General features: G+C 43.2%; 1 protein-coding gene across 2 annotated transcripts in view; it reads left to right on the top strand.

The window, feature by feature from the left end:
* Positions 1 to 1,619: 1,619 nt before the first annotated feature.
* LGR5 (leucine rich repeat containing G protein-coupled receptor 5) overlaps positions 1,620 to 23,648 on the top strand; it is a 135,378-nt gene continuing 113,349 nt past the window's right edge. The window contains exon 1 of one of the 2 annotated variants that reach the window (XM_087814536.1): positions 1,620 to 1,831. In XM_087814536.1, the coding sequence (XP_087670662.1) occupies positions 1,620 to 1,831 (212 nt within the window). The remainder of the gene's footprint in view (positions 1,832 to 23,648) is intronic. The other variant, XM_087814537.1, reaches the window with a different exon arrangement.

The following is a 23,648-nucleotide window of genomic DNA, read 5'->3' as shown; positions in this document are numbered from 1 at the left end:
TCTATAAATCTTAGCTACTCTCTCTCTCTCCGACTAATCCAGAGAATCACAGACTTACTAATGATGGGATTCACCCAAGAAAAGAGCATGTCCAGAATACTAATTCAGGTGCAGGAATCTATATATATTTTGATCAGTTCCACACGTCATCAGCCAGGTTTGAGAATCACTTCTTAAACGAAGGAGGGTAAACGTACCTCACACAAAAGGGAGGGAGGGGAGATCTTCCCAACTGTGAAATTCAGCAATTCATATGGGAAACTCATCAGAACAGGCTAATTGGAAGAAGATTAGGAGGGACATTGAAAGCCAGAAGGGTTCTCTGCTTTCATCAAGCCAGGAGGCATCGTGCCCCGGAGTGGAAACGGTGCATTTTTGTGAGTTGATGTGGCAGGCTTGGGCCGTCACCTCTTTCGGCCACTCACTCCCTCAGGGCTGGAGACACTGATTTTCCCTTTGGCTCACCGAGGCCTTCTCGCCCCGTCTCCTGCAGGTTCGAGGTGGGACACAGTGTGCAAGAACGCGCACCCTGCAGGGGCCCGAGCCGGATCCTGGGAGCGAGGGCCTCTCACCTGGGCCGGGCGGCACTTGTTAGAGGACCCTGGGACCCTCAGGATGGAAGGGCCGGAGCAAAGGCGCCCGGCCGTCGCTCCGCCTTTCCCGCAACGTTTTGCTCAAGGTGACTTCCAGGGGATCCTAAAACGCTGGAAATACCGTCACTCCGCCGTCGCAGGGTCAGTTGGGAGGCAGCCTGGGCGCGCTGCGCCTCCCAGGCTGCGTCCCTGTAGCCATTGGCCCAGCGCTTCGATTTTAGGGCAAAGGGGAGCCAGCGAGGCGCGGGGTTAAGACGCACAGGACCACCCATCGTCCGCCTGGGGACACCTCCTCCTCTGGTGTTGGATTTTAGTCCTTTTTATTTTTTGTTTTAAGCCCTCCGTGTATTACACCCATTATCTGACGCGGGCTTGGAGGAAGCGTGCCGCATCCTTCGGTCCCTGCGCTTCCGTCCGCGTCTCTCTGAAGCAGGTCTCTCGGGGCTCTTCTTGGATCTGGGTCGCCAGGATGGGAGGAGTGAGGGTGGGGGTCCCCAGCGCCTCACGCGGTGCTAAGCGCGGGAATCCGCCCCCCACCCCCACCCCCTGCCCCCCGAGGCGCAGTCGGAGCGCGGAGAACTCGCGGGCGCCTCGCGCCGCCTGCAGCCTCCCAGCCCCGGACTCGGGAAAGGAGGGCGGGAGCCGGGGGAGGGAAAGCGGGGCCTGGCAGGGGGTGCCTGGGAAGCCGGGCTGCGCTGACGTCACTGGGCGCGCAATTCGTGCTGGAGCGCTTTAAAATGCGAGCGTGCGAGCGGAGATGCTGCTCCCCGCCGAGCAGGCCGCCGGCTGCAGCTCCGCGCCCCGCGCCCGCAGCGCCTGCAGCCAGGGCCGCTCCCGAGGTCCGCGCGCCGGCGGCGGGCACCGTCCGGCCCCGCGGCGCTTCTCCTCGGCGCCCCGCCGGGGGGCAGGCGCGCGGCGCCCCTCGCTGCACACGCCCGCTCGGCCGCGTCGCGCGCGCCACGGTCCGCAGCAACCCCGACGCTGCCCTGCGACCGCGTCCGGCCCTCGGCCCCCCGCCCGGGCACCATGGGCACCTCCTGGGTCCGCGTGCTCCTGTCCCTGCCCGTCCTGCTGCAGCTGGCGGCCGGGGGCGGCTCCCCGAGGCCCGGCGCGCTGCTCCGGGGCTGCCCCGCGCACTGTCAGTGCGAGCCCGACGGCAGGATGCTGCTCAGGGTGGACTGCTCGGACCTGGGGCTCTCGGAGCTGCCCTCCAACCTCAGCGTCTTCACCTCCTACCTGTAAGTGCGCCCCCATCCGCTCCGAGATGGGGACGGGGGGGGCGGGAGGCTAGCTCAGGACCAGGCTGGGGCCCCGGTGCTCCCGCCTGCTGCGGAGGGGGCGGGAGAGTTTGCAGAGTGCATCTCGGGCCTCGGGGAGATGCACGTGTCTCAGCGGGTAGCGCGGCCGCACTTTCTGGGCCGGCGGAGAAACGACCTCCAGCGCAGCCCCGGGAAAGCGCCGGTGCGCCCCGGCTCCGCTCCCCGGTCCGGCTCTAACAAGCCGCAGAGCGAACTCGCCCAAGTGCAGGCACTTGCCCCACGCGTGGGCATCTGTGCCCCTGAGCCTGGACCCAGGGCGGGCCGCCGGGCTGGTGGCGGCCGCGGCCTCGCCTCCCCTCCCTCGCTCCCCTCCGCGTCCCGGCGCGCTCCTCGGAGACGCGGGCGGTAGAAAGTTTCCCCAAAGGAGAACTGCAGCCAGCCCAGCGCCAAAGGAACTTACTCGGCATCCCTGGCACGGTCGCGTAATGAAACATTTTTTTTCTTTCCTTCTTTTATCCATTTTTCTTTCTAATGAAGTGATTAAAATGTGGCAACCGCGAGCGCGATTAGAGCTGCCAGAACGTTATCTGCGCCTTTGGCCGCCGCGCGCCCTTTGAAGCGCCGGCCCGCGCTCTGTAATCTTTAACCATCTCCGCTCCCGGGAGGGGGGAGGCGGGCGGCGGGCGGCGGGCGTGCGGCGCGGACACCCACGCGGAGACCCCGAGCTCCTCGTCAGCCCCGGAGGATCCGCACACCCCTTCTTGCCCGCCCCCCCCCCCCCCCCCCCCAGCACAACCTCTAAAGCCCCCGCCGCGGAGCGAGGCCGCGGCGCGTTTCATGATCTTGTCTCTGGAAAGCCCGGGCCCGGAGGGTAACAGGTGGCTGGCTGGGTGGATGGGGTGACGCCGCGGGGACCCAGGCGACCGCGCTGCCTCCTCCGAAGGAGAATCGGGGGCTCGGTTCCTCCGGGCAGAGAGACCAGGGTGGAGCCACTCTGGAGAAGGGGGCACTGGAGCCTCCAGGTGGCACGTTTCGGCGTTAACTCGAGCCCACCCCGAGCCCGCGCGGCCGCGGCGTCGGCGTCTCTCATGTACCTTGGCAGCCGCCAGTTGGGATGTTTGTGAACTCGCTCTTTCCTCATTTCAGTTGTTTTCTGGAGGGGAAGAAACATGAAAAGGCTTGCACAATGCCTTCCCCTAAATAGTGATTGTTTTTTCTGGAGACAGACTGGGGAAGGAATATACCTATTTTTACTTGTTTTATATGCAAAGAGGTGAACCATCCTGCTAGATTTTTGATATTAGTAAGTGGCAATCCCCTCCTCCTCTGCCACTGAACTATGGCAACTTCTTTTCTTTACCTCAAAGGGTGATAAAATCATCTGTGTGTCCCCCCCCCCCCCCCCCCCCGTCTCCTTCCGTCGCACTCAGTGCCTGTGGCAGTGAGATTTTCACAGCGATAGAGATCTACTCGCCGAAGTGATCCCTCTCTAAGAATTCACGTTTCCTCCTGAACAACTGTTTGAACGGCAGAGCTAAGGACTCAGCCCCAATCTCTCTGCTTTCACCGTGAAACTCGGTTGTTCCAAGAACAATGTGCTCTCCCATATAGTGAATCTCTGAGAGCACTGTGGCAATTTCCCATAAGAGCTTAGAACTATTCTTTGCCATCACCCTGAAGAAACTGACTGTATACAAGAGAAGTGTGTGTGATCCCCCCTCCCCCAAACACTTCCCTATTAAAACCATACACTCATTTTAAGATATGTTTAAGAATACAGAAAAAAAATTTATGAATAGTACCAGGATGCTTTTCTTTCCCACTTGAAACAACTAGCGTTTGTCAGGCTTCTATTACTAAAATGTGGCGTGAAATGCTGCCTCAAATCATTTCCCACACACCGCAAACACGTTTAACTGCATCGTGCGTGTGCTCAGGAGGTCTGACTGCCCCTGTAAGCTATCTGTGGTTGCAGATAACTCCCTGGAGTTAAAGTACCATTAATAAATTGTAATCTTCTCGCACTGTTTGAGGACAGTCTGTACCCTGGCCTAAGGGGAAAGGTTCTTAAACTCGGGGGTGTCTGTGAAAAGTGTCGCAGTGATTGTTACATACTTGCTTCTCCTGGTGAACATTTCAGGGAGTGAGTGTACAATGTAGAAATCAGTCCTGAAGTACATAACCAAACTAATGTTCTTCCTATAATGCGATTTCAGAATTTGGTCTCCTTATGGAAAACAAAGTGCCAAGGCCCATGGGATACTCTTCCTTCATGGGTTGAGGGCTTTGAGTTTTTTTGTGTTTTTCTTTTTAAACCATAGGAAATCTGTGCAGACATTAAGGGTAGATGGTGCCCTCTTTTGGTTACACCTAGAATTATCTGTTTCCACCTTCCCTTGTGCACTCATAACCTAAAAGAAGAATTTTTTATTTACTCATATTCAAATAAATAAGCATGTGTCTTACTGGTTTTTCTTATTTTAAGAAATAGCTTCCTCTGCTCGTGAAAGGGAGCACTAAGTTACAGCCCCACACCACGGGGGCCCTGCGGTAATTAAGCTTTGATGAGAAAGTTGCCCTGTGTAAAGACTCGTGGGTAAAAGGCCAGACTACTATCTTTTTTTGTTTGTAGTAGGTTATCACCATTTACTTGAGTCAAAATGTTATCGCTTAATCTTCTTCCCTTCCCCACAAAAGCACAAGCATTTCATTTCCTTCACACAGATTGATGATGGCAAGTTCCAGCTGCTTACATTTGGCAAATAGATTTTACCACAATCTGAGAGCTGGCTAGTCAGGCTCCTAGGTAAAGGAAGTTCCTAACTCACTTCATTGAAGACTAGAGCTCTTTATGTGCAGCTTTATAGTCTTTCTTTCTTCCCCAGAAAAGCTAAATGTTAAGCCAACATTAATAGTACCTCTCTTTTCTTTCTGAACTGCACTGCCCAGTAGATCTGTAATTGGACCACAGAACATGGTGGAAACACTGGAAAATCTCAATCTTAATTCTCTCCCTCCCTCTGTCCCTCCCTCTCTCTCTTTCTCTCTCTCTCAGTCGTTACGGGCTCTGATTTTACAAATAAAGTTCTAAGTAAAGTTCATTCAGCAGAAAATAAGGAAAACACCAAGGTTGAGACATAAAAGCAGACAATAATTGTTGACGATGCTTAATACATCTCAATTTACCAGGCATCATTTATCAGAAATGAAGTAGCTTCTAACCTTATTATAGGTGAGTTATCTTACTTTACCAAATGTGAACATTTGGAAAATATGTTCAAATAGACCCTTGAATATAAGCTCCTCTATGCTACTTTGATGTGTCTTTCATTCAGTTAGTGCGGCATCCAAATAGAAAACTAAATTCTAATGAACACCCTAGGAGAGTAAATATGCTTTTCTTTATTGATCTACAACAGCCATTTTATTTTTAAATGAAAACAGAGGGGTTTTTTTTGCTGTTGCTTAAGGACACGAGCATTTCATCCACCAGCAAATTTATGTCAAGTGAACCAAAGGAAATGAAGAAAGATTTGTTTTTTAATTTAATGCATGCAGCTTGGTTACTTTTCCATATGTAACTTTGGAACAAAATTTAATTTTACACACAATTAGTAAAACGGGTATTAATAAGAACCTATCAAAAACCTCAGTTAGTTGAATTAAGTATGGCCCTGTTGTCATACATATGTTTTAAGCATTTAAAATGCAGTTTCAGTATTTAAAAACATTTTTTAAACCTTTGAAAATGGTTTCCTATATTTCTGCTTCCCTTCAAGCAAAGAAAAGTATTTTAAATAAAGGAAAATGTTTGTACTTTAGCAATGGTTACAAAAGCCTTGACAGGTAAAACAGTCTTAAAATTTATATCAATTCCAAAATTGTAGTTTGCTCTACAACCTACTTTTAAAACTCATTTAAAATATAATGATGCCAATGATTTTTCTGCATTTTAATCAAGTTTTTTCTTTTTTCCAGGATTCCCATGGGTTTTTTAAAAATTATTAATGCTTTTATTATAGGGACAATTATTGTAACTAATTGACCAAAGTAGTCTGAGTGATTTTTTTTCAGTAGTGGCTCTGATTCAAACAATTTTTTAGCATGGATTTAAAATGAATATTTTACTGAATGTGTTCATCATATACATAGCAGAGTTTGTGTGACAAGAATGAATTTTTACATACAATTAAACATGATCTTCAATCAGGTCTTCAGTCTCTTTCCTTCTTATTCATTTCCTTCAAAGTGAAGGAGTTCTGATAAGCAACCAAAGGTAGCGATCACAAATGAGTTAGGAGATTGGAATAAAAAAATAGCCTTTGTAGTTAAATTAAACTATTTTTGGTAATGGAACCAGTCCCACTGGATGTATTTAAAGAAGTTCAGAGACACAAAACTGGTCTATGGCTTGTCATAGTTAAGTTTTATTAATCAGAACTACTTGATTGTTTCTCATTTCTAAAACACATAGCTGTCAAAAGCATAGATATGATACCCAAGTAAGCAGTTAACTCAATAAACCTATCATCTAAAATTAAAGACATTGCAGAATATTTCTGCTTTTATAACTGATACTTAATATCTACCTACCTTAGTAGCATTTTTATATTTCTTCTATTAAATTCATATATTTAAGTCATTTTAGCTATAAATTTGTTTCCAATTAATCCAGATCACATGGCATAAGATAGAAATGAAAACAGCAGTGGCCCTGGCTAGGTGGCTCAGTGAGTTGGAGCGTCCTCCCATACCCAGGAGGCTGGAGGTTCAGGTCCAGGTCAGGGCGCACACCTGGATTGCGGCAGGCTTGGTCCCCGGTCAGGGCACATAAGAGTGACAACTGATCGATGTTTCTCTCACACATCGATGTCTGCCTGTCTCTCTCTCTCTCTCTCTTTCTTTCTCTCTCTCTGTTTCCTCTCTCCCCACCACTTCTTCTCTGTCTAAGATCTATTTAAAAGAAAGAAAAAGAGTAAGAGAGAAAAGGAAGGATGGGAGAAGAGGGGAGGGGAGGGGAGGGGAGGGGAGGGGAGGGGAGGGGAGGGGAGGGGAGGGGAGGGGAGGGGAGGGGAGGGAAAGAAGAAAAGGGAAGGGAAGGGAAGGGAAGGGAAGGGAAGGGAAGGGAAGGGAAGGGAAGGGAAGGGAAGGGAAGGGAAGGGAAGGGAAGGGAAGGGAAGGGAAAGAAGAAAAGGGAAGGGAAGGGAAGGGAAGGGAAGGGAAGGGAAGGGAAGGGAAGGGAAGGGAAGGGAAGGGAAGGGAAGGGAAGGGAAGGGAAGGGAAGGGAAGAAAGGAAAGGGAAAGAAACAGCAGTGAACTCTAGAGCAATTTTGTCAAGTAATTTTTTTTTAGTTTTGTTTGGTTTTATATAAATTTAGAATAATGCTAAATGGTACTTTTACTTGTAAACACCCCACAAGTGGGTATTTCTGGTAAACTGAATTTTTCTGGAGAAGACAAATTCCTTTCTTTGAAATTCAACCTCCTCACTCCTGTTGTCATGTTTTCCTTTATAGAACCTCCTAGTAGAGAGATGCATCAGACTGGCGTTAGAGCCACAGCTGATATACACATACCAAGAAAACAAGCTGACTGTCTAGTCCTGTTGCTATTTTTGCTGTATCTTAGTAAAATTTTGTGTTAAATCTGCTCATGAATTCAAACCTACTAGAATTCTTATTCCCAGATCTGTCAGTGTCAATTCACACTTTAAATCAGTTGTTATGGATACCAACCACATGCTCAATTTCACCTGTCGAATTCATTATCTATGGGAAAAGAAGATATTTCACGCGATAAGGTAGAAGTTTTGATAAAAATTTTCATGATTCAAAATTAATTTTGTTCTCCAGAAGTTGCGTGGTAGGAAGCAGGCCTATTCTTGAAATCCCTGGCCTTTTCTCCTACCTCTCCCAGTTAATTTTTTTGTTACATTGATTGAGCCCAATGGATATGTCTTATTTGAAACTGGTGAGTAGAACATTAGTCATTTGATTTCAGGTTATCCAGTGATAATGCTAAAAGATTGTTGACTGAGTGTTAGCATTGGTAGTTTAAGCAGGAGTCCTTCCCCATACCCTCATCTGTTACCCCTATCTCAGTGCTTAAACCTGGGATTGCAGAAGCCGAGGTTCACTTTGACAGCATTCGAAGGAACCAACCCGTGTCCCTGAATGCATCTTCCTTAAAGTCAGATGGAATGAAACTCCAGGCTGTGATGATGGGCTCTCTTTCCTCCCTAGACTGTGAGCTCTTCCATGGGAGGAAATTTCCACTTTCTTTCCCAGTGCCCACATCAGTGTCTGACACTTAAGGGGTATTTAGTAAACATTTGTAATGCCGAATTGAATAGAATTGGCCGAACTGGCTGCTGAAATTCCAGTGCCTAGAAGAGGTCAGAGACAGAGAACTACTTATCTGCAAGGTAACAGAACAACACAAGGCCCCTGGTGTCCCACAATTATGGCCCAGCCCCATTTGAAATACAATTAAACTGTGTTCAGCTTAAATGATGCAATGAGTTGTTTATTTTAACAAACACACCAGAATTTACATATCTAAATTACTTTATTATTTTAATAACAATAATAATAACAGCTGTTTATAGTTCCTTCCTGTGTTCTAGGCATTGTGCTAAGTACTTTACTGATCTTATATCCATCCCATAACAACCTTCTAACACAGGTGCTATTTTCGTTCCTAACTTGGGGGGCCTGTAAACTTATTCCAAGGACATTTCCATTGCTCAAAATATTTTTGAACTTCTTTGAAGTTATCTTCAGGACCGGTTTACCAGAAACACAAGAAAACCAGCCTTCTAAGTTAAGGTTATGCCTCAAAGTAAATGTAATTGGTGCTGAAATATTTCAGCACATTTTTCCTTTCAGGAGCACAATTTATGAGGCTCTGGGAAATGTGGTTTTTAATTTCCAATAAAATGAGAATTATATTATATAGCTTAAGGCCAAGATTTCAAATTTAGTAAATACTTTTTCACTTTTTCTTGTCTCCAAGATAAAGATAAATTGTGGTAGCTGCCCATGTATTATAAAGAGCGATCAATTGACTGATAACTTCCAAGTCCAGAACAAAACTACTTTTTTTTCTAAGTAGTTGCATTCTTTGGAATTATTTCTCCATTTAAAAAGACATGAACTTTCTTAAGTCAATGTTATTTGAGTTTGTATCCACCTTTATAACTGATGCGATGAAATGAATTGATTTCAGGAAGGCCTTCTCCATACTGTCATTTATTTAATTAGAAATGGAGAATTATTTCAAAGTTTACATATATAATATATTTTGCATAACATACATATGTAATGTCTAACCTTACATATATACCTTCCTTCCCAAAGTCTATACTAAGAGAACCTAAGAAATTATATCTTATATATATGTGTGTGTGTGTGTATATATATATATATATAAAATGCATAGTTTAACAAATATGGCAGCAATACAGATTTCTCTGTAATTTAGAAATCTTGGTAAGTCAGAGAAGAAACTTTCCTTAACTATTCATTTAATTTTTTTCAGCCCTTCAACTGTTGTTGTAAACCTAACACTGCTAAACATTTACTATATTACAAAGTTACCATGAAAAACAAATAGGTGGCCAATTAATCATAAATTATATTCAGTACAAATAGCCCCTCATCAAGTAAGTACTGATGTTTAGAAAATTTAGGAGATATTGAAATACAATCTCTAAAATTTCTTAAAACAGTTCTCTCAAATCTCGTTTCCTATTAACTTATCATTAATAATTTAAAATTGTTCAGCAATCCCTAATTTTCAAGAGCCTCATTTCGTAACGCGTGCACATTATTTTCGTATCCATTTGATCCGTCTTGCCTTCAAAAGGAGTTTTGTTCCATCTTCTAACAAGGACTGTGGTCAAGGGGGACGAAAATGATCTCATGCACACACTAACACACACACCAACACCCCAGCAAGAAAGAGTTTCTTTTGTGCCACTTGCTCAGTGGCAATGATACATAACATTGACATGGCTTGACAGTGGAGATCCAACCCTTTTGAGGGGAGAGGCTGAGCTGGCTGTGTGCAGGCACCTTCAGTTCAGTTCAGAAGCTGAAATGCAGAAGACAATTGTCCTGGCAAAGGGAGCCCAGCTCCAGCTGAGAACGCATGCACCGAGCTGACCTTCCTCGCCAGCCTGCCAGCGGAGATTAAGGTTTCCTCAAGTGGTCCCTTGTTAGCCCAGCCTTTTCCCCAGTGTCGCTCATCTTTCACAACTGGAAGCCAAATGTTTTAAACTGTTACTCAGTTTTGCAGCCAAATTCCTTTATTTCCTCCTGCCTCCTTTCCTCCCTCCCTCCCTCCCTCCCTCCTTCCCTCTCTCTCTCTCTCTCTTTCTCTCTCTCTCTCTCACAAGCTGTGATGACTCACCTTACATGCATACTTTCCTTCCCAAAGTCCACACTAAGAAGAGAACCTAAGAATTTTTATGTTTTACTAAAAAACTAGTAAATATTTTTGTGCTTCTTTTTTTTCTTGAAAGCTTGATGACGTAGAACAGGAACCTCTACAAAAGATATCTATTTGCAAAAATAACCTTCCTTTGATCAAAAAGCCACAAAAGTGTAGTTCTCAAGAAAGTAAAAAAACCACACATGATCTCAAGTGGAAAAAATATAAAGAATTTGCTGAATTTTTAACCTTAGCACATAACAAAGATATTATTTCAAACTTGGTTGGTTAATGTGGGCTGTGTTAGAGCTTTCATTGTGTTGTGTTTGGGTTTGCCCAGTGTTATTTTAATGAGTTTATTGGTTCGACACACAAAACACCACATGGCACTCGAAGTTCTTAAGTTATAAATTTTCTTGTGAGGTACTTGAAGGAACTCTGTTACATAATCAATTGGTCTTTAAATCTATCAGCACAAAAATAAGCTTTCACTTTTTGTACGCATATACAGTGAGGATTATTTGGTTATAAAAAACAAGTAAAAAATTCCCATGGAGGGAGTTACATTCCTTAATCATCTATTTTGTACATATATCGCGACTTTTGCAATAAACCTTTATCTCACAGTCAATCTATAGACTCAGTTTGGAGTCTTCTAGTAAAGACATCTTCCTCTTTGCCCTCTCTTCATCCTTGCTGTCCTGATGAGACCCTTAGCAGACGGGCTCGCATTTGGCATTAGGCCTACTCTATTATTGTTATAGTGTCAACTGCCCAAAGAATAAAGCCCAGCAAAAAAAAAAAAAAAAAAAAGATGGCAAGAGAAGTGGTAAGGCTAACCGAGGGAGTCTGCTCTCCAAGGAACAGTGCAGGCAGAACTGAGAGACTGAGACCTCTGCTGGGCGCCCTGTCCCCAGATGGTTCATTTCTCCTGTGTCTCTCCTAATCCTTCCCCATCCCTTTCTTCTAGATAGCATCAGAGGAGGACTGGAAGGATGCATTTTTCTTATCTCAGACACTTTCTCCCCAGGGCTTCAAACTACAAGATGAAGGGAAGTTTAGAAAGAAGAGTCTGGGATTAAAGTATCAACTCTAAGTGCACCGAAATTGGGGTCTTTGATTTTAACTCGGGGGAGCCATTTCACTATCATTGTGGTGGGAGACAACTCACCACAGCCCCTGTTCCCCAGCAGCTGTTGTTCTCTGGGGCTCAGGGCGACAGAGTACAGGAGGAAGTTCAAGATCTTTTTTCATTGAGTCTTCAAGCTCGGGTAGCAAAAGGAAATCCTAGTTAAACCAGATTCTCCCAGGGTGTAAGCATATCTCATTTGAAGATCTCAAAAGTTTTAGCAACATGATTAGCTGACAGCAAGTATCCACCTTCCACCTTCCAGCTTCCCCCCTTGCAGCTTAAAGTCCACTTCCCCAGGCTCTTATAATCGTGAGAAGTGTTGGGCGGCTATGGGCAGGGCTATGGGCAGGTCCCAAATGACTTACATAGTAATTTGAAGCTCCCTTTGCCTTAGATGTAGAAGCTCCTCAGAGCATAGGTCATTGTATATTGAGAAGGAAAGGCTAATTTGCGTAGATTTATATTAATTATAATAAAGGCAGTTCAGAACTTGAGCTAATAGCTAACTACGTTTAGAGTAAGTTCTACTCTTAAGAACTCAAAGTATAATCTTTTATCAACAAATTACCAGAATGACTAAGCCATACACCTAAGGTCACATTACACAGTGCAAGACTGAAATTTAATCACAATTGCTAGGGCATTGCCCTAATTGCCCAAATAAATGGAATTAAAATCATTTAGAGGTATTGCAGAAGCTTTTGATGAGTCGAATGCAATGTCTGCCCCAGTGCATGGGATTTAGAATGGAAAGGACCTTGAAACTCACCTAATCCAACATCTTTCATAGATGATGAAAGTCATGCTCAGAAGAAGTAAATGACGTTCTCAAAATCAGATAGCTGGCAAAAATGGAATTGGAACCCCAGTGTCTTAAAAACCCCAGTCCAGTGCTCTTTGCTGTCAACTTTTTGCTCCAATGCCAGATACTCAAATGAATTCTAAAACTCTGTTACTTTTCTAGATGTTTCCAAATATCCTCTTGCTCTTCTAGGTTATGTATGTTCATATCTAAGTATGTGCTTGAATTTTAACCTTACCACCTTTTTTGATCTGTCCTAGATACAGATAAAGTGTACTTGGAATCACCTAAAAATCTGTAGAGCAGAATGGAACAATCAAACTTAGTTTGAGGAATAAATTTCCCAAATTTTTGTTCATGGTAGGTTAACATGCCTTTAATGTAATTTAAATTTTATTTGTGACCCTTAATTTGACTAAATTTAGGTCTCATAAATAGCTCTTGTATTTTCTTTGCTAGCACTGAAATTGCACGAGTCCACGCTCTCCTCACTTTTCTCCAGGATAACTGTGACAGTCTCCTGTCTTTGTTGGCATAGTCCTCCAAGACACACACACTCCCTATCACCCCACTAGTCTGTCCAAGATGCAACTCTGGTCTTGTCTCTCGTATAGTCAATCTCTCAATGGTTTCCTATGGCTTTTGTGATACAATTTAACTCCTCAGTTTAATCCACAAAGCCCACCTCTCTTGCCTCACCCTCAACTGCAAACTCTCTAGCCCCCTATACTCTCTCTCCAGCCATATCAAACTACCTCCTGCAATTTCCATGTTTCATGACTCCAGGTATTCACATGTGTTGGTCTCTGCTTGAAATGCCTTTCTTATTTTTCATTTGCTGACTTCTATGAGTCTCTCTGTACTCAATTCAAACATCACAGAACACTGTCTGTCACCCACCATTTTAGAAAACTGTCTTCGATGCTCCCATATCACACTGAACCCACTTGTCACACACTCACCACACTTGATCACCATACTTGATTTACTATGGTTCTTACTACTGGACTATAAAATATATCCCTTGAATTATCTATTTTCTTGGACCAAAGAAGAAAAGAGTCTCTCTTGGACTTAGATCAAAACACAGAATTAATGTATATTAATCATGTTTTTAATTTTTTGTATTTTATGATGCTTTGCTGTCTTGGGGCCTTGCGGACCCAGAAGAGACTGCCCCTCCCAGAGCTAGCTAATTCCCAGCGATAGCAAGGGCTCCTGGCAAGCACACCTTTCATATGCAGACCCGCCAACCAAAGTCTACACCCCCAGGCACCTTCCTTATCAGGCTCTTGTAGAAAGCTCTTACACTTAAGGTCAATATTCCCTGTCTTAATAACCCAAGGGCCAGATAGTGGAAAACTTGAGACAGCCCCTACACCCACAGCCTTCTGAAATGATTCAAACTAGCTGATTCTAAGCCTGTTTACCCTGTCCATTGCTTCCTATGGAGACCACAATAAAGGCTCTTACCCCTGCTTTTCTCCCACTCCTTCTACCTCCTGACAGACCCAGGTGCTTTCCCGTGTAGCCCTGCAAACTGATGCGTCCCCTACTCTTGGGAACTGTAACAAACTATCTTTTCAATAGCAGTTGCCTCCTGATCTACTGGCCATACCACATCTGAATAATATTAAAACCTACACTTTAGATGTCTGTGCCTGGGCAACTTCAAAAGAGGATATGGCCACATTTGAGAGAGAATCAGCATCATTTTCTCACTCTAGGAGGCACTATTGTTTCCCTAAACTCTATGTAAGACTCGTACTTTGCCCAAACCTAAGATACAAGGTGCCATTTTCCTGGCCACCAAGTGTGTAACAGAGTAGATGAGCTGATATAACCTCTGGTATAATCTTATAATGTGGTGATAAAGAAGTCCTTCCCTCTAAATTTAGAAGACTGCATTGTTTGTAAACTCTCACGATAGAAAAAAATTCAAATAGTGTTTTTAACACTTTTACTCCCAGTTTTTCATTTGACCTTTGTAACAAACAAGTAAAAAAGTTATCACTATCCCCACTTAGGGGATAAGAACAGTTTTTGACAAAGATTACAGCCTTATTTTGAGTGACCTTGACAGGTATTCTGTGCCTTGGTTTTCTCACCTGTAAACTGGCAATAATGATAACACCCACTTTACTGGGTTGTTGTGAAGATTGGTAAGATGATGCACGTAAAGCACTTTGCACAGAACCTCATATGTGGAGCATTAACTGTTAAGTGCTATTGTGGTTTTGGTGATGATGTTACAGTTACTTTAACACTAAACCCAAACATTGTTTGCTCTTACTGTTATTTCCCAAAATATTTAAATTAATTGCCCTGAAATTTTACAACTGTAAAATAATTTTCCTGAAACAAGGTTTTTTTTTAATATTAAAAACAAGTTAGAGAACAGCAGAGAGGTGCCTAGTTGATCAAAGAATAGGGGAAGCAAGTAGGGGCAACTTCAAGTGAGCGGGGTATCACCCAGGGTCTGTTTAAGTAAAAATATTCTAATTTTCATCTCTGATCCTTGGTATCAAATAGATGAAAGATTCTGTGTATCAAACAAAGTTTTAGATTTTCATCTGGGTGTATAACATTGTGTAGACATTGCACAAACCTCCAGGGTGGCTGACTACTGAGTGAACACTTTGTCACAGATTGTGGCCTGGTGGCCCAGGGTTAGAAGTCCATTCCTCAGGCACAACTTAATGAATGGCCCACAATTTGTGGTCCTAGATTTAAATTGTTTTTTATTCTCTCATTTTTCATCTTACCCATCTCCACGATTTTTTGTGCATAGAGAGGTAAACTTCAGTCTGGCAACTTCTTGGCTCTTAGAAGCTCCAGTCTCAGCTGCTGACTTGCTACACATAGCAGCAGGTGAGAGATGGTGGACTTAGAGAGTTGAGAAGAGATTGGGAATCCAACCTTTCCTCAGAGCCAAAGGCACACTCTGGAAAAAACAAGTTTTTAACACACACACACAAAATGTGTTTGGTCATTTTTTTTATATTAACTAAAAAATAATTCTATTCTAAGGAACAAACTGATTTAAAGAATAGGCTTATGTCTCTCTGAAAATACATTCAAAACAATTGAATTTTCATGAGGAATTTCTTTGATGAAGAAGCAGTTGGTTCGCCCTGCCAGTGTTTCTAGGTGGTTAGAGCATCTCCCCGTGCACCAAAGGGCCATGGGTTCGATTCCCAGTCAAGGGCATATATCTGGGTTGCAGGTTTGATCCCAGCCCCCAGTTGGAGTTCATGTGGGAGGCAACCAATTGATGTGCCTTCTCACATCAATGTTTCTCTTGCTCTCTCTCTCTACCCCCTCCATCCCTTACACTTTCTCTAAAAAAAAAAGAATCAGTGGAAAAATAAAATATCCTCTGGTGAGGATTAACAAAAAATAGGAAGAAGAAGCAGTTGGTTCAACACAATTACAGGAAGAATCTTTGCAGTCGTTGAGGACAACAAAGCTAAAATTATTTCCTGAGGAACAATAGGTACCAGTGACTTGAATCTGTGAGATAGGGGACTCAAAGTTATATAGTGGGGTCCAAGTACTCCTTGGGCTTGTATCTGAGCAGTAGGCGTCCCAGTGATCCCTAGCAGAGAGGAGAGATGGATGGGTGGCCCTTGGACTGGATAGCTTTTTAATCCTGCAGATGAGCCCTGTGTCACCCTCGCCACAGATTCTCCACACGCCTCTACAGCGGAGGCCAGCTGTACGGCCCATCACCAATGAAATCAAGAGAACAGGTCTGAAAGGGACAAGGGAAATCTCCCCTGTAGCAACACATTTGTGTCTTAGTACATGTGAAAATATGATTCTGGAATTCTCAAGTGCCTACTGAATTACCAAAGTAGGAAGCTGATTAATTTTACAGCCCTAACACAAAAACTGAAGCACTTTCAGGGAGACCTTTATTACGTGTTATCCAGCAGCACAGATTAGAGTAGTGGGATCTATCAGCCCAGCTTTATTAAACAGCTTAAATAATCACTAAACCAGGAAGGACCAGAAGGCAGCAAAAGTTGAAGGATTTCAAATTAAGGGTCAGAAGATCCTCTCTCAAGCATAGCCAGTTCTCCAGGTGGAGAGGGGGTAAGAGGACAGTGACAGCCCAGAGGAGACTGGCAAATAAGAAAAAAATTAGAAAGTGTCAAGAGGGACTCAAAGGTGAGGTGACCTGCAGGACAAAGAATACAAGGATAAGCTGGCTACTGTCTCTGGTGTGGGGTTGGCTTCCCAGTGGGTAGAGTTCAGGCCTTCAAAGGGTCTACACACTCACTCACACACATACTACACAGACACACACACGTACATGGGCACATCCCTGTACGTATATATGTAAGTAAAAGAAACTCATTTTGGAAACAACCTCAAAATACATACATCTACCTACGCTAACCCTAGGATGATAAGGCAACTGGCACACTCCTAGGAACTGGAAAGTAATTAAGAGTACAGTAGTTAGTGCTAATTACAAAAGCAAAACATTCAGAGTAGAGGTGTGCTAGAAGTCTGGATCCATGGTTCTCAAACTTGTATGTACATTAGCTCCAACCAGAATCTAATGTTAACCACCTCAAGGCCCTGATCACACACCAAACCAACTAAATCAGAATCTCCAGGGCAAGAATGTAGGCATCTGAATGATTTTTTCACTCCTGCAGGCAAATTCAATGTGCTGTCACGTTTTGAGAACCTCTAAGCTAGATCTAGCTACCCCACCAACCAGCCATAGTATCTCTGTCAAGAGGCATAACCTCCCTGCCTCAGTTTTCACATCTGTATAATAGGAGGTGAGCGCATGCTCTGAAGTCTCGTAATTCTCTTGTTCCATGACTCTATCAGCTTGACGTTTGTGGGTATTGTAACAGGGCAGGTGTAGCAAAAAAGGAGGTTTCCACACACCCACACCATTCTGTGCAGCCAATCTGGGAGCATTGTTTACCCTCCTGCAGTAAGCATTACTTAAAATGACATTATTTGTTTTACAGTTTAGAGGGCCTCTGTAGGTAGCCTCAGGAGCCCATTCATTTCATTAACATTAAATCAACAAGCAGACCTTCTTTCTGCCCCTCTCGAGCAGGATTAATGGATTTTGGCATGATTTGTGCATCTAGCAGCAAAACCTCGTGCTGAGAAAGCTAGCAGGCTTGACTAATTCCCAGCAGTGCTAACTTCATAAAGTTACTTTAAGCTTTTAACTTTGACTGAAGATTAAAGGTAATGACTTCATGCTGTGAAGTTTGAATGCATGATACTCAAGAGGTATAAAAAAACATACAAAAATGACACACTATTTGATAAATTAATATTATATGTGCATGTTTATGTGTGTGTGTATATATATAGGTGATTTTATGCTTATGAAAATACTCTTATTCTGTGTATCTAAAAAAGGATCCTCTAAAACACTGAGATTTATGTAATAAATAATCATTACACTAAATAGAGTATCGGCAGCTGTGTATGTAAAGTGTAAGCTTGAGAACTTATGGTTAGAATATCATATATATGCTAATAGAAGGCCCAGTTTTGCGTGAAGCTGTAACATAATGGTCTGTTGGATATGAAAAATTTCCTAAGAAGCAAAATGATTCTACTCTCTGAGACAGTTATCACCTATAAAGCATCCTACATATGACTATGCTTGTACTTTTTCCTTCTAGTCTTAAATTAAATTCAAAATTCAGAGAAGTCTGCATGAAGAAGGGAGAGAAAAGGAGAAAATACAATATTTCCAGCCCATCTGACAAGACTACAGAAAAGCTTTTGATCAAAGGGTCTTAAGTACACTTTACTGGTGTGACAAACAACATTTTTATCCCTTTATTAGATTTATTTTTCTTCTGAAAACTGCAGTGACCAGGGTATGGTTTGTGAAAGAAAGCTGGCAGGGTTGTGTTCTTTGATTCCTAATTAACACCTTCAGTCTCAAAAGAGAACCAACAGAAATACCATAAAATGTTGCAGCTGCATTGTGATTCCGCTTGGTTGGTTTGTTAAAAGTCGGCTGGGCATTGGCAGCTGCAATAAAGGGAACGCTCAATGGATGTTTTGTATTGTGCCCACTGAAGTGAAAGAAGGCAACCATTTTATTTTTCAAATGGGCAGCTGCAGAGGGAGGTTTAAATGGAGCTAAATACAAGATTTACTGTTAATTTATAGTAAATATATAAAGAAAATAAAACCTAACTCTTACATTTTTACAGTCACATAACAGAAATTTTAGCAAGAAATTCCTAAGGACAGCAATAATTTCGGAACGTTTTAGCAACTGACTTGGGGAATTTGGCAACAAGGAATAGCATTCATTATTAAAATCAAAATAGCCTTTTTGAAAGAGCTGAGTAAGCCAAAGCTTTAGAAATTGACGTTTCCACTTTGAAAGGTAAAGGTATATCTTCCCTGTCTGTGGTAATGGAACTCCCCCCCTCACTTATTGAAACCCTAAAATTTGTTCAGATTGGAACTGAGTAAGATTCCATACACCCCTACCTCACTTTTTTTTAAAGAGCGTGGAGTTGAATTTTGCCTGGGGTAGGGAAATAAAGGAGGCATTTAACTCTGGTCAGATAAATCTCACTCACATTCAAAAATGCAATTAAGGAAATATGTAAATCTAGATGTTTCATCAAATGCTAGCTAAGGGGTTACTAGTTCTTTTCGAACACAATGACTGAACTAAAGAACTTTAGTGTCTGTGTAAGAACCATTGTCCAAGCCCCAGTCCCTGTTGGAAACAGAGTCCGGCCTGGCCGTGGGAAATACCTACATATTTGACACAGGCCCTATTTCTGAGAGAAAGGGGATGGAAAAGAAAGTATGGCGATTTTACTGTTGCATTCTAATCAGCCATGATCTGCCTAATTTGCTTTGATCAGGAAGATAAACTAATTTTTCTATGGGCTGGATAAAAGTAATTAGCAAGCCAAAGCTTTCATGTTATTTCAAAAGAGCTAAAGTAAAGAGGATCAGAAATTGTAATGGTGGGAGTTAAATACATCTTTTCGGCTCATCTGAGAGCATTGTTAGTTCAAAATAGGATACTGACACAGAAGAGGAACTCCGGTTAAAGATAGTTTCATGGGCTGCACAACCATTGTAAATTCTGGGACCCACACTGCTATGTAACTAAACAGAACTACCAAAGGGCGGCTTATAATTGGTGCCTGTGTCATGCAGCCCTGTTCTTTTGTGGGGACACCTTTACCTTCGTGTGAAAAGGTGCGATTATTGCCTGGTTTTAGAACGTTGTTGGTTCTTCCAGAAGCTCTGCATTTCAGTTGTCATATTTAAGTTGTTGGGGTAGTTGCATGTGTTTACTCGAACCCTCGGCCGCTGCTCCCCTAAAGCACACAAGCGCCGGCAGCTTGGGATTCTCCGATCCTGGATGCGCTGGAGAAGGATCTGAGATCAGACTGCGAAAGCTGATCAGGAACCTGACTCCACAGATGCTTACATTTCACAGCCTGGCTCACAGGTTTTTGCGCCAGTTACCAACTTCAGTAATGCCGTGTCCTCCTGTCTTGTTTTTTTTTTTTTTTTTTTTCTAAACACCCAAACACATGTAGTTATTAGATGAGAAGGAAAGATTTTGGAATATGGGATTTTGTTTCTTCAAAAAAAATCTATTTAGTGTTAACTTTTTTTCTTGTTGATGTGACCTTGGCATTACTTCCTTTTCTGGCCGTTGTACTAGATATGGTATCTGTAACCCTACTGTAAACTTAATTGCTTTTTTGGCTGCTAATCTCCTTTGCTGGGTTCTTAGATACCAAAGTGTGCATTTCATGTCAGACTCAATGCGTCTTTAAACTACATGGATCTTTTCAAAGGACCTCTCTGTGTGGTTGGAGCTCACTAAGTTTCAAGGTTATACAGCAACTATTATTGTAGAATGATTCCACAGGAAACTAGAAAATATGAGTTTAGGACCACTAGTCTGTCTTGTTTTTAAAATTGTTTAAAATAATTTTATTTACCTTTTCTCATGTCTTTCTGCTCTTTTGAGGAAGCTGCAGTCAACAAACATTTAACTCTTATTGTTTGCAAAGCTATTAGTAATAGTAAGTGTTCAAAATTGCAAATAAGTCTGTTTTCATTTTGTTGTTAACTGTCAGAGGTCTAGAAAAGATGGCAACTATTAAGATTAAGAATTCAATCTGTGGCTATGGAGGAGATCTTCAACAGTGTCAACCTCAGTGTCAACAGTGTTAACAGTGTCAACTTCATGTTTCTGCATATTCATTCATTCATTCACATAATTAATGTTTATTGATTGCCTACTTTGGGCTAGATGCTGAGAATATAGCAGTGCATAAGGTGGACAAAATCCCTGTCTTTGCAGGGAAGACAGACATTAAGCAAATGCTTATTTAAATGCATAACATTAAGATTATGAAAGGGCTCCAAATGAGAATGGGCGTGCACTAAAAGAGAATCTGCCTGGTCTTGGTGACTAGGGAAGACTTCGTTTAGGGAGTGACATTTAATCTGAAACTTGGAGGGCAGTTGGAGTTGGCCAGAAAAAGGAGAGGGAAAAACAATTCTAGACAGACTTTCTCATTTAAGTCCGAGCACTGGTTGAATTATCCTCTTTGCAGTGTGCAACTGTGATGTACAGGATGATGCTGAGGACCCCTTAAGTATCTGGTACTGTGGGGGGTATGTCTTAACACCGTTACTCCTAAGGCGCAGGATCTTCCTTTGTGATCTGACCTAAACATACTTACTAAGAATTCTCTTAAACATCTGTATGGCAAAGGGCTTTGCAGTTTCTGATCTCATCAAGTATATCTTCTGCTTTATTACCTTATAGTTTTATTGGGCATAACAATTTTCAGTTGTTCTAAAACACAATTATGAACTTATTTACTTGTACTCCTAATAATAGCCTGAAAAGAAGAGGCAGTAATCTTGTTATATGGACCTGTATGTTTTCCCTGGATTAGATAGGGAGCCAAGAAGTAGAAGGCAAGATTTTCCATTGGTCCTCTCATTCGCAGTAGACCCGCCCAATGTCTATTCACAAGGGGAAGCTGGTTAAACCAAAGGGTACACATTTATTCATTCTTTTAATTACACCTAACATTTACTCGGTACTTACGATCAGACAGGTTCTGGACTAAGCCCAAGAAACAAAGATGAATCAAGGAATGGCCTCTGCTCTCTGATGTTCACAATTTAGTTAAAGAAGAGAGACAAGTAAACCAAAGCAGTGTCATGGGTAACAGCCTCATTCTAGGGCCAGGCGCTCTTTGCTGGAATCCTGGCACTGCCATTTATCACCCTACACAAATAATTTAACTCCTCTGAGGCTTCGGTTTCCTCATCTGTAAAACAACACTCCTTATAGAGTTGTTCATGCGGTTGTTTCTTGAGAGCACTTAGGACAGTGCCTGGCAGGTAGTAAATACAAGGCAAGGTTAGCTATTATTATTAATAGAGGTTGGTATCAAGTCTTATGGAAGCACAGAGAAGAAAGCCATCCCCTTCACCTGGAGTTGAAAGCACTTCCCAGAGAGGGTCGTGTTTGCCCTTGAAGGTTGGGGAAGATTTCCCCATGTGGAGGCAGCACATCCTTCAGAATGCAGGAGCCACCACACCCGCAGGGGCGCAGGCATGTGAACCCACGTGGATGAAAATGCTCGGGTTTGCTGAATGTGAGACAGCAGCCGCTGGGAGTGAGAGGGCTGTGAAGAAAGAATGCAAAAGGCATCTGAATGGCCGCAGGAATTCATGAGACCAAACTGAGAGGTTAGTGTGGAGAAACTTGCTAAAGTGCAGCTCAAATCCTGACTGACACCTGCCAAATCAAGTCTCTATTCAGGCTTTCCTTCAAATGACTGGGCCTTCCACAGTAGACCAATCCCTCCACAGTAGACTGGATCCCCCGCACTAGACCAAGGCTCTGAGGCCCAGGGTTTTAATCTTGCCTTGCAATTGATTAATTACATGACTCAAGGATACCATTTACCTTTTCTGATCTGTATTGTCATCTGCTAAATGAATGAATCCATCCAGTATCCATTTTAGTGCAAATATCACCCTGGGTTAACTTTATACACAGCAAGGAATGCTTAGCATGCAAGTTACTGCCTCCAAGCATGTTTAGTGCACAGGCATTGCATGTCCAGACACCAGTGGAAAGTGGAAGTGGGATCAGATTGGGAGCTTCCTCCATAACCAGCGTCTTTTATCAGGAGTCAGCCAGCTCCAGTTCCTCCTCCCTGACAGAGTCGCTTCCATTCCAACCTGCCTGAGACTTCACTTCCATTTCCTTGTAAAACAAGATTCATTTTCTTCTTTCTCCACACCCTTTCCCATCCCCCAGAATAAGAATAAATGAATGAACGGTCCCTGGGTGGCATTCTCAGCTCTGCTGTATCTTGAAACTCAATCCCACTCGCTTCTAAGGGTCTTCAGCGGTCATTGTCTCTGCTGAAAACAGAATCATGACAAGTCTTCCCCAGGAATCGCTTCTTACCCATTCTCATTGCGAGTCTCTCCCATGTGGGGCCTTAATCTCAACTCTTGCACCTTTTCTGGTTGTAAACACTGCAGCTGGAATCCACAGTGTAGCTTTATCTGGACCGCCAAGCTCCTGATGACCCATGAGTCCTCCCCACTCCACCTCCCCTCCCCTCAGGTCTCAGAAGGGATGTGTCCTGCCTCTTTCCCAAAGCTCTCCCCCATCCGGGATTTCCCATTTACCTCCCGGGCCCCATGGTTTATTCATTCAGAAAAATTTTACTCAGAGGGTGCTGTGCAAGGTGCTATGGGAAGACATGAAGATGAAGACAATTATCAGTTCATTTTCTTCTAATAGTCCGAAATCTAAAAAGTTGGTATCATTCCATGCTGTATGAAATTTGGTAACCTGGTATGTGACCGGATAAAGAGATTTCTATTTAAAGATAATTACCACTGTAGCATCCTCTATTTCTCCCTCTTTAGTCTATTTATAATCATGGTCCCCACTCCCTGGCACATATAAGTAGTATATAAATGTTTTCTATGGCTGGAATGAAGATTCCTCTCTCTGTTCTGCAATTTCCTCAAACTCTTTTCCCTTCTTTCTCTTCCCAGTTGCTGCCAAAATTCTTGAAAGAGGCTATACTCACTGCCACAATTTCATTACCACCCACTCACTCTTTCATTCCTTTGAAAATCAGCCTGCCACCCCCACCATTCAACTAAACTCACTCTCTCTTAAACACCACCAATGACCTCCCACTGCCAAATCCAAATGGTCTTTTCTCAGCCCTCCATCATCCCAGACTACTCTGCAGTGTGAGACTCTGCCAACCATCCCCTCCTCCACCCTAAGCAGGGCGAGTTCTCCACAGTTCCAGCCTCAAAATGCACACATCTTAGAATCTGCCAGACCTGGGTTTGGCCACAGTCCAAAGCTCAGTTTCCTT

Source organism: Miniopterus natalensis, chromosome 2 (assembly GCF_054644295.1).
Source record: "Miniopterus natalensis isolate mMinNat1 chromosome 2, mMinNat1.hap1, whole genome shotgun sequence".
Lineage (NCBI taxonomy): Eukaryota > Metazoa > Chordata > Mammalia > Chiroptera > Miniopteridae > Miniopterus > Miniopterus natalensis.
The sequence above is the reverse complement of the archived record's forward strand: the minus strand, read 5'-3'. Positions and strand labels throughout refer to the sequence as shown.